Source organism: Myotis brandtii, unplaced genomic scaffold (genome assembly GCF_000412655.1).
Source record: "Myotis brandtii unplaced genomic scaffold, ASM41265v1 scaffold295, whole genome shotgun sequence".
Classification (NCBI taxonomy): Eukaryota; Metazoa; Chordata; class Mammalia; order Chiroptera; family Vespertilionidae; genus Myotis; species Myotis brandtii.
Window position 1 is genome coordinate 522,523 of NW_005361283.1, and position 11,526 is coordinate 534,048.

The following is an 11,526-nucleotide window of genomic DNA, read 5'->3' on the forward strand; positions in this document are numbered from 1 at the left end:
CTACGGGCCCGAGAGAGTCCCATCACCGCAGGGCCCGGTACCCACCGCGATGGAGAACCGCTGGATGCCGTCCCCCTCGCAGTCCTGGATGACCTGGGGCAGCCGGTGGTTGTCATGGGACTCCCCGTCCGTCACGATCACCATGACTTTCTTGACGCCCCTGCGGGCGCCCCGGGCCTCCATGAAAGCCTCCTTCCTGAAAGGGTCCAGAGGAGAGAAGCTGGTGAACCGCCACCCGGGGTGGGGGAGCCCCGGACAGGGCCCCAGGGAGCCACTCTCCCTCCCCAGTCAGGTCACCGCGAGGCCAGGACTCGCACGGGCTTAGGTTTATCCGGATGTGGAGCAGCCGTCCTGCTGACACACATCCCGGCACAGAGGCCGCAGCCTTTCCTTCCGGGGACACTCAGAGGGGCAGGTGTGACGGAGCGGTCACCGCACTTAGGCCAGATCTGAACGCCCTCCCGCCACTCCCTGCTCCACAGTGCAGGTGGCTTTGGTCGGAGTAGGGACGACAGGGTGATGGGCCCAGGAGGCCTGGGGTCGCCATGAAAGAGTTGGGGACCAGGTTTAGGACACAGGCTGCTGGGGGTGGGGTGGGAAAAGGGGGCACGAGAGAAGGGAAAAGGCTGTAACCGAGTGGCCAAGACAGGGACTGGGGTTTAACTCCACCCAGCATCTCGGAGTGAGATGAAGGGAGGAGAAATGGACGGTCTGTCTGTCTTGTGTGTTTTGTACACACACTTCCCCTCTACTTTTTCCTTTCACTCAACTCACGTTCCTTGCGGGGGTCTTAGTAGAGAAGAGTACATTCTACTGAGGACCGAAATAATAAAGGGCTGTATGTACTATTTTTCACGTTTTGGTATAAAATGCAGCAATCGTTGCACTGAGTGGTCCTCTTAAACATTTTACTCTGGTCCTGGGCGGAACAGCTGCAGCTTGGGTTATGCCAACATCTCTGAAACCGCCTCCCAAGCCGTTTGCACCATCTGCCTCCGTTTCCCGCAGGTCAGGCACGCAGTAGCCGCGCAGGAGGGGTGCTCTCCGTGCAGGGAGAGCGGGCCTCGGGGATGTGCACAGAGGGGTCTGATCTGTGACCGTTTTTCCTGGAAAAGGGCTTGAAGCAAGCTCGACAAGCGACCACCTTCCACCTTTATCCTGCTCAGTGCACACAGAGCGTTTTGCTGCACTGAAATTTTTACATTTAAATTTTTCTTAAAATTTTCAATAGAAAACAAATTAAAAAATACTGGCCATCGGGGACCTGTGTCTGCCGTCTACACTAGGCAGTAGGTTCCCTGACTTCCCTTCATGCACAAGCAAAGGTGAAAACAGACGCGAGAGGCTGGTATGTAAGCGAAGTTCATGTACGTCTCATGGAGTCCAGTCCTTACGGTCCTGTGCCTGGGGGGGGGGGTCACCTGCCCTCCCCTCCAGAAGACAGACAGCAGCCGAGGGTGGTGGGCAGACCTTCCCTGAAGCACATGTGGCGGCCCTGAGACCAGCACTGGCTCCAGGTGACGGAGGAGTCTGACGCCTGAGTGCACCCTTCTCTCAAGTACCGTCAGCAAATCACCCTGGGCCCCCAAAGACTCGCCCCAGGTTCTGTCTGTAATTTAAACCCCGGCCCCCCTGTAGGCCTGTAAACATGGGAACATCCCAGGGGAGCCCTCTCCTTGGGATAGGAGGGTCCGGGCCGAAGAAAGTAAGAAAGAAGGAAGAGCCAGCATCACATCCACTTCTTGCAATGTGTGCACTGAGCATGGTTTCAAGTAAGGCAATAACATGTTTTTTAGATTGAGAATTCTAGAAGCTGGGAACAAAGACTAGAGGGAAAGATAGTCCCTCCTGGTATGCCGTAGTGCCCAAGAGCACGATGCCGTAAACCAGTGGTCGGCAAACTGCAGCTCGCGAGCCACAGTATGATTGAACGTGTGAACTTACTGCAAAGGAAGGAAACTTGGGGCAGGGATAGGGGGACACACACGCATTTTGAACTGGGGGACACGGGACATGGAAGTCAAGGATTCTTAAGAAACCAAAAGTAGTGTTTGAGACTGGCGCTGCCCGAAAGCAGTAAGCAGCAATTAAAAATATCCTCAACCGCGAAAAACGGGTGGACAAGAGGACTGCTGAGCCCTGTCACAGGGGTTCATTTATACACAGAACTCAATGACCTCTGTGCGCCCACCGCACGGGCGGCAGCCACGCAGGGCGTGGTATCCAAGTGGGACTGTGCAGGGCAAGGGGGCCGGAACCGCGCTCCAGCGAGTTTTCAAAGCTGCGTATTCATGCTGCAGCGGTCGCCTCGGGGTGCACAGCGAGGCCCCGGGGCTCGGAGCGGTCAGGGAGTGTTGTGGCTGACCACTGTGGCTGACCGTGGGCGGCCACACTTGGCCGAGACCCAGGGAGGCCTCAGTGCGCCCAGCTGTGCTCCGTGCTGGTGGCCCCGTCCGTGGGCAGGGACCTGCACAGTGGCCCCCGCTGCGTGGGGTTAGTTTCTCTTGGGCCCAGATAACGGCAACACATGCTTTTCTAACGCCGATGAGGCTAAAGCTGCACATGGAATTAACATTTCTGACTATCCAGCCCCTTCTTTGGAGTTTGTGAAGCCCCGATCTCGGCAGGCAGGCGAGGGGCACGGGCACCGGCTCTTCAGGGTCAGGGGGTCCCGGGGCAGAAGCCACGGCTGAAGGCTCTTAACACCAGACAAACGCCTGTCAGATTTGGGAATTGTCCAGTGTTTGCTCCGTGTTTGCGCAGAAGCTTACGAGTTCTCACGGTGACACGCAGAGGAGCAGGGGGAGAGAGAGTTGGAGGAGATGGGAAATCCAGAAAGAGCAGGTCTGTGCTGCAGAAAGGGCGGGCCAGCGGGCTCTTGTAGAAGGAGGTCCAGCCGCAGAGTCGGCAGGGGGGAGGCAGGGGTGGAAATCGGAGGGGATTTGGAGAAAGTAAGAAAGAAGAAAGAGCCAGCATCACACCCACTTCTTGCAATGTGTGCACTGAGCATGGTTTCAAATAAGGCAATACTGGACGAGGCCTCTTAAACTCCTGTTTGAGAGCTCCCATAACCCCAGGTCGGTGCTGGAAAATGACAGGCATACGAGGATGTAAATATGTACCAAGCAGAAGTGCACGGACCATGTTTTTTAAATAGAAAATCCTAGAAGCTGGGAATAAAGACTAGAGGGGAAGACAGTCCCTCCTGTTATGTTGTAGTGCCCAAGAGCACGATGCCGTAGACTACCGGGTTTTTGATCGATTTTCCATCGATTTAACCCTTGGAATAAACGGAAAGAGAAGAAGAGAGACTGTATTATAGAAAAACCTGATTCCGGAACTGCAAGCTCACGGCCGCATCCAGCTTTAAACAAGATGGCTTTAAGTACCAGCAAGGTGAGTGTTCGCTGCGCGCTGCGAATGGCCAGGCCGGAGACGCTGGCTGTGGCGGGTTTGGCGGCCGCGTACCTGGCTGTGTCGATCCCGAGGGCGGTCATGGTCTGGCGGCCGCCTCTCTGGACGATTTTGTTGGCAGCGAGGAGCACGTCCTCCGTGGAGGAGTAGGTGTTGAGGTTGAACTCGTGGGTCACGTTCTCTCCGTACTGCACAATCCCCACCTGAAAAGACCAGCCGTGAGTCAGCGGCCCAGCAGCGGGCCCAGGCCCAACTTCGTGCAGGTTCAACATGTATGTGAGGAGTGACCCATCTGCGTCTCAGCGAGTGTGAGAATCGACGGGAACACACCTCCTCCTACTTCGACAGCAGTAACATTACTCTTTGCGGCCAGCCAGAGCCCAGAGAACAATGAAGGTGCCGTTGTCAACTCCTTAAATGGTCGGTCTGTCCCTTCGGCAGTTTTCACTGCAGACACGAGTGGGCCACAGGGGCTACACTGGGACCCCCCCCCCCAGGGTTTGCCTTCGCTCCCCCGGAGCTTATAGGCTACAAGACAGAGATCCAACACATGATTGCTCAAACACACGCCCAACTGCAAACCATGACAAGGTCTGTAACGGAAAAGCTGTTATTAGCAAGTTCAACCTCGGGCCCTAAAATGGGGGCTCAGGGAAGAAACCTTACTGGGTGCTATGCAGACAGAGGCCTGTCCGGGGTGGAGGCTGGGAGGAAGGATGGAGTCCAAGGAGGGAACTGTGGACGCGAGGAGCTGAGATGGGGAAGAGGGAGGCACTGTCCCAAGAACAGGAAGACAGTCGGTGACCCTGGACCAGGACTGCGGGCAGAGGGGAGCTAGAGAAGGTTCGATGCGCAAGCAGGGGTCACCGTGTGAGGGATGCACCTGGCTCAGCCCTTCTCCCACCCCTTTTGCTCCTGTCTTCCCACTCTCCCTGCCGTCCTCCTTCATTATGTTTTAAATATATTTAAAGAAATATATTTTTATTGATTTCAGAGAGGAAGGGAGAGGGAGAGGGAGATAGAAACATCATTGATGAGAGGAAATCATTGATCAGCTGCCTCCTGCACGCCTCCTATTGGAGATCAAGCCCGCAATCTGGGCATGTGCCCTTGACCAGAATCAAACCCTGTCCTCCTGGTTCACAGGTCAATGCTCAACCACTGAGCCACACTGCTGGGCACTTCCTCCTTCCTTTCCCTCTTAGTCACAGATTGGGTACTACAGGCAGAGCCACGTAAGAAGACAAGAAAGGTAACATGCCCCAGAGTCAGTGTCCCTGACAATCCGTGATCCTCTCTCCCCCAGAGATGCCCATTCCCCCTGTTCCATTTTCACACCCTCCTTTAGAGGTGGATGTGAACCAATAAGCTAATCCACAACAAGAACTGTGCCTGAAGATACCTGTTCTTTAACTTTCTACCCCAAATCAGGGACTCGGAAAACTCTCTCCCCCAAACGGATGTTTTTTTCACGCAGGAATCCTGGCACCGAATCTCCCGGGCAGTGGATGGACGCGGAGGCCGGGCTGCCTTCTCCGAGAAGCAGCCGCCCAGTGTGCCCACTGGTAGAGTCGCCGGTGGCGCTTGCCTGAGAGCCAGTCCTACCTCCAAGCAGCCCAGAGGGTGAGCATCGCCTCTCCGGCGCCCCCAGCTGACACCACGGTCCTCAGAAACCTGTAGGCTCCTACATCGTTAGTCTGATTTATAGTTATAATTCCATAGCTATGTCTTTCTGGAAACCAAAAGCGGATGCTGGCATTTGCAGAAGCAAATGAGAGACTCTCCAATTTGAAAGAACCGTATTGTCCCTGGGCTGCTTTGCGGAGTGTGCCGGGCGTCTCGGGGCGATTGGGCTGCCTCGCCTAGAGAAGAGTCCCCTCCTGTATTGTTACTGTTTCTTAAAAAATGCTCTGTCCTAATTTATTTAAATCAGTGTGACAGAAATTACCTCCGCATTTTCTACATAAGGAAACTGGGTTTAAAAAACTCACTCCCGCTGTGAGAGGGCAGGAAGGGTGGGATAAAGATGACCGGACGTCCCTTTGTACAGCCTACCAATGACACACACAAATGAAGTGATGAGTACACATCCATCCCTTCATTGCAGGCTCTCTTCTTGACTTAGAATGAAATGCCATCCACTATTCTCTACAGAGAATTAAATTCTCTTCCCAATGACACAGCTATTCATGGGTGATCCAGGGGGCCATGGAGTTATTATTAAGGGAAGTCTTGTAGGTTTGACATTGTCCTTGTCAATACTCAGTATCAATAAATGTGCAATGATTTTGTTATTTAGACAATCACTATGCCTGGTCCTGGGCACCCAGGGAAATAAACGCTGCAGGGAAGTTAATTGCTCACCCATTCGGCACATCTCGCAGAGCCGGCCTTGTTTTTATTTCCCTTTGTTTTCATTTGATTAGGCAGGAGGCTAAAGAAACTTGAAAACTGTCAACTCTTCTCTTTATTCTTGGATGTGTTACTCCCTGGATGAATCTAACGCCCAAGTCTCTCATTTCTTCGACGTCCTCAGCTCAGCAATCTTTTCCTCTTGCTCACCTGCAGTATCTACTCCCAAGGTCGTATCAATGACCTTGTCATCGGGAAACACTGCTGTGCCTCAGTTTCCAGTTCTTCTCCCTGACCCCTAACTTTCGCTTATTTACTTAGTGTGTCTGATTCACTCCTTGACTTCCAATTCACAGATCCTACCTTTATTTTTCTTTCTCCACCTACCCCAGATTCCGTGGTCTGTCAGCATAATCATTTACTCACAAACATTGAACTCCTTTAGCCTTTTTTCCCCCCATTAACTCACCTGGCTAACTTCCAACTAAACATCTCCTTTGCCGGGTTTGCTCCTGTGACCCTCAATGTTGCCCAACAAGAATCCACCACCTGTGGACCGGTCTCTCTTCAAAGTCAGGACCGGCACCTTGAGCCTGGCCCCGCCCAACTGTCCCGCTACTTCTTACCAGTGAGCGCACCTCACTCGCATGGACTGAGTTCAGTCAGACTCTAGCTGTGAGCTGTGAACTCCTCTGGAAAGAGAGACACACAGTGAGGAGTTCCTGTGAGAACGTCACGCCAACTAAACAGGGCTGCATATGCCCTGATATTTTACAGTCAGGACACTCTTCTATGTCTCACAGAACCTGCTGTGAACTATGGGGTTATCTGGACAAGTTCTCTTCACACCAGGAAGAGCAAAAACGTTTAATACCTGGGAAGTCAGAGACCAGAGCTTCACATCACATTTGTTTTTCTATCTATCTATCTATCTATCTACCTATCTATCATCTATCTATCTATCTATCTATCCTATCTATCCATCCATCCCCATCCATCCTATCTATCTATCCATCCATCCACATCCATCCATCCATCCAGCCACCCATCCATCTATCCTATCTATCTATCTATCTATCTATTTATCTATCCATCCATCCCCATCCATCCTATCTATCTATCCATCCATCCACATCCATCCATCCATCCAGCCACCCATCCATCTATCCTATCTATCTATCTATCTATCTATTTATCTATCCATCCATCCCCATCCATCCTATCTATCTATCCATCCATCCACATCCATCCATCCATCCAGCCACCCATCCATCTATCCTATCTATCTATCTATCTATCTATTTATCTATCCATCCATCCCCATCCATCCTATCTATCTATCCATCCATCCACATCCATCCATCCATCCAGCCACCCATCCATCTATCCTATCTATCTATCTATCTATCTATTTATCTATCCATCCATCCCCATCCATCCTATCTATCTATCCATCCATCCACATCCATCCATCCATCCAGCCACCCATCCATCTATCCTATCTATCTATCTATCTATCTATTTATCTATCCATCCATCCCCATCCATCATTTCTATCTATCTATCTATCTATCATCTATCTATCTATCTATCTATCTATCTATCTATCTACATCCATCCATCCATCCATATCCATCCACCCATCCATTCTAGCTATCTATCTATCTATCTATCTCCATCCATCCATCCATCCATCCATCCATCCATCCATCCATCCATCCATCCATCCATCCATCCATCCATCCATCCATCCATATCCATCTACCCATCCATTCTATCTATCTATCTATCTATCATCTATCTACCTTAACAGCTATCGCACCTCTACAAGCTTCTTTGTAAATATTAAGATGTAAGAGGACTCGTAAGGCCTGGGCCCTCACCGTTGCTATAGACGTTGCTTCTAAGGATCCACCCGCCACTGTTTTCAGGTGAAGGCCCTGCACTGCGAGGGCCGCTTTCCCCAGAGGATGGAAGAGACTGAGTGCCTGGCAGTCCCCCCCACACCCCCCACCCCCGCCTTGCTCCCTGGCTGTGCCGCGGCACCCCTTCCACATGGGGCCAGGCCCAGACTTCATCATAAAGGAACCCTGCTTTGTCCGCTGTGGCCGCCCTGTTTTGCTCCCCGAATCCCTCACCCTTTCCTGTGGCAGCGCTTCCTTGTTAGATCCCCCATGTGACTGCCTCGCTCAGGGTTTGCTCCCGGAACCGGATCTGGGGCAGCTGTCACCGGTTTCTGCATTTCTCCTTCGGCCAGGCCGACATCACGGCCTTGAACCTGGGGCCTAACAATGCCTCAGGGGGACAGGGCTCTAAACTGCTCTGGACACTGAGAAAGGGCCCACAACCACCATCCACGGGAAGCGACTGGAAGCAGAGGGCGGGCCAGGGGCGGGGGAGGAGGACGGAGCTGGGAGGAGTCTGGGCGCTTCTGCTGAAGGGACAGAAGTGAGCAAAGGCGGCCGCTGAAGGAAGGGCCTGCGTTAGAGGTGGACTATTTATTTATTTATTTGTATTATTTTTAAAAATCTTGTTATTAATTTTAGAGAGGAAGGGAGAGGTAGAGAGAGAGAGAGAGAGAAACATCAATGATGAGAGAGAATCATTGATAGGCTGCCTCCTGCACGCCCCCTACTGGGGATGGAGCCCACAACCAGGGCATGTACCCTTGACTGGAATCGAACCCGGGACCCTTCAGTCCGCAGGCCGAGGCCGACGCTCTGTCCACAGAGCCAAACCCGCTAGGGCAGATGTGGACTTTCCTAAAAGGGAGAGTGGGAAGGGGAGAGCTTATGGTATCAGTGAAAAGTGGGGGACTATAGTGCCAATAGACTCCTACAGGGGTGAGCGTCTCGAGGAGGAACAGTGACTTTTCAGGGAGGAATGAAGCGGGTGCTGTCACCCCCAGGGAGATGCCTTTCAACGTCTTGATGAGTAGGACAACGGTCAGGTGTGTAATTCCAACTTCAGGCCAAAGAGACCCGAGGGTTCAGGCTGCAGTGTGACCCCGGCGCACCCCTGGCTGTGGGGCTGTTGTATGAACAAGAGGTCTGTCTCCCTACGGAACCTTCCACGGAAACAGGAGAGTCACAGCCCTCCTTCAGCTAAGCCCCCAGCTGACACCCCCGCCCTCCCAGGCAGCGCAAGCAGCCTTCTGATGCTCCTAGGTACAGTCTATAAAAAGGGCTCCATCGCCAAATAGCCCTGGGAAAGGCGGGAGTGAGGTCAGCACGTGTCTACACAGGAGCCGGCCTGCCCTGTCTTGTCTGCCTCTCTCTCCCCGTTATCTACATGAAGCACAAAAACTCCACACATTTGAAATGGCGCAAAAGAGACGCCTCTCCCTCGTGCTTGTCCCAGCTGCTCTACTCCGATCACAAGCACATCTTCCGACCGGGTTCTCAGCCTTCAATGTGAAAACGAATTGGAAAACACCTGCTATTCTCATTTAAGGGAATCTTCTCTGGTGAGGGACATAGTCAGCACCTCAAACAACAGAGTTTGCAAAACGCTGCCTGGCCACAGTGAGAGTCCCCCCCTCAGAAAGATTCATTCATTGTCCTTCTCATCCACGGCCATGCCCTGTGGGACCCAAAGGGAAGATTGCACCTCGTTTCTGAGTTGCAAGGTCCGGGGCATCGGGAACACAGTTTCAGTGTTTGCTTTAATGCTGCCCGGGCACGTAGCATAATCTAAATAATAAAGAGCTAATATGCAAATGGTCGTGATGCCCTCACACATAACGACCAATCAACAGGAGGCTGCGTGTGCAACAGGCGCGGGTGGGTGGGGACTTGCGTGAGGCTCGCGTCCCCACCCCCGGCACTGGGCCCAGGGAGGCCTACCTCTTTGGGGAGATGGATTGTGGGGCCCCCGCACAGGGCACAGGCCAGGCTGGGGGACCCCCCCCCCCATGAGTGCATGAATTTTGTGCACCGGGCTACTAGTACGTCATAAAAGGCTTCAGGAGCATCTGCTGAATTAACATGAATGAGGGACCTCAGTGGCCCATTTTGGGGGCAGAGATGCAGGAGGAGGGCGGTGACAGCAGGGACTGGGGGAGGAGGGCCCGTGGGAAGTCAGCGGGGAATGCTCTCCTGTCTTCCTCTCCGGGGACGGGCAGGCACACAGTGACAGGGGGTGTAAGGAAGATGGTGCTCAGACTGCTGTGTGGCAGGAATGGCACCTGAACTGCATCTAAGGAGTCCCCCAGCGCCCAGGCCTGGGCAGGAGAAGGACCGGAGGCAGAGCCCTGTGGGCACCGGGCTGTGCGCTCGGAGAATGGGCAAAAGCCGTGGGAAGACAGGCGGGCACAGGGAGGCAGCGGGATGGTGGTGACAAGTGCCCTCGGGCCCCCTGGAGAGAGCGGACACTGTTCAGCAGGCAGCCACAGTGGGTCTTAATCCAGGGCAAGGCCGGGATGCGGACTTTACCTTGGACAGTAACTCAGGGGAGTGGCCATGGGGTGGGGAGAATGGGGGCCGGGAGGCCGGGAGGGAGATGACGCACCTGCTGGCACCGCTTTTGGGGAGGACTGTGATGGACAGGGCTGCGGCCCAGGGCAGGGCCAGGCCTCTCGGACTCCAACGATGACCCAGGCCTCGTACTGGAGGCTTCTGGGAAGCAGCCATAAAGTGCGCAGTGAAAGACAGATGAGTGACAGCCTAAAGCGGAATGAACCTCTCTCCCCACTTCACCGGGTTCCATGCCACCTCGTGGTGGGAGCGGCCACACACTGTCCCATCGGTCGTTTCCCTCTTGCATCGGCCTCCGGGGTCACTGGCCTTGTTTAGGGCAACGCGCCCGGCGTGGCACACCCGTGTCACTCTCGTTACTACGGAAAGCCATGCCATGTGTAGGTGTTGGGGATCAGTACGACCTCCATGACGCCGCCGCCACCATGTCTCTCACAGCAGAGGCTCGCGGTGCCTGGGGTTCGCGTTTGGAGGAGGTTTTGCGAAAGGCGGTTTGATAGCCTTGCTCTGTCTTGGGTTAAAACTGGTTTACAAAAACCCCATGACTCTGTTTGTAAAGTTTTACTGGGACCACACAGAGACAGGGGAGGAACTCTGAGTGACTGCAGCTGCCCCCCTTCTCCGTGGGGGATGCGTCCACACCCCCCGTGGACGCTGACCAGCGGGTGTCCCGGAGAGTCCTGGACCCTGTGTACACTTCGCTGCTCCTTTATACACACGCCGCTGGGAAGGTTTAATGCGTCAGGCACAGCGGGAGATTAACAATCACTAACACAACAGAACGATTAAAACAACTGACCGTCCGAAGAGCTGCGTGAACGCGGCCTCTCTCTCAGATCCCTTCGTGCGAGACGCTGGACAAAGGGGTGACTCACGGCCCGGGGGCGGAGCAGACGGGCAGATTTTATCACTCCCCCCAGAGCAGCTCGCCCTTTACAGTTTACGGACCGTTCATTTCTGCGATTTTCCATTGAATATTTTCAGACCGTGGCTGACCACGGTTACTGAAACCACAGAAAGCGAAAATGCAGATAAGGGGGGCGGAATACTGCACTTAGCATGGATGTTCCTGTCCCGGCGCTGCTCCCCGCAATGTGCAGACTGTCCTGCGGAAGCCTGTGTACTCCCTTGCTATCGACTCCCTCCTTCCCTCCCTCCTCCCTTCCCTCCTCTCCTGCTTCTCCTGGAGGGACAGTCACTTCCAGGGGTGCTCACACCTGGGAGACGCCTGTCGGTACCTGCAGTGACTAAGGACATCCTGACGGCAGAGCAGAGGCCGCAGAGC

General features: G+C 53.9%; 1 protein-coding gene across 1 annotated transcript in view; it reads right to left on the minus strand.

Moving 5' to 3' along the window:
- ITGA1 (integrin, alpha 1) overlaps nt 1-3,701 on the minus strand; it is a 63,442-nt gene extending 59,741 nt beyond the window's left edge. Inside the window, exons 1-2 of the mRNA XM_014542274.1 lie at nt 3,469-3,701; nt 46-196 (exon numbers count right to left, since the gene is read on the minus strand). Coding sequence (XP_014397760.1) covers nt 46-196; nt 3,469-3,686 — 369 coding nt within the window. The 5' untranslated portion in view covers nt 3,687-3,701. The remainder of the gene's footprint in view (nt 1-45; nt 197-3,468) is intronic.
- Between the last annotated feature and the right edge of the window lie 7,825 nt (nt 3,702-11,526).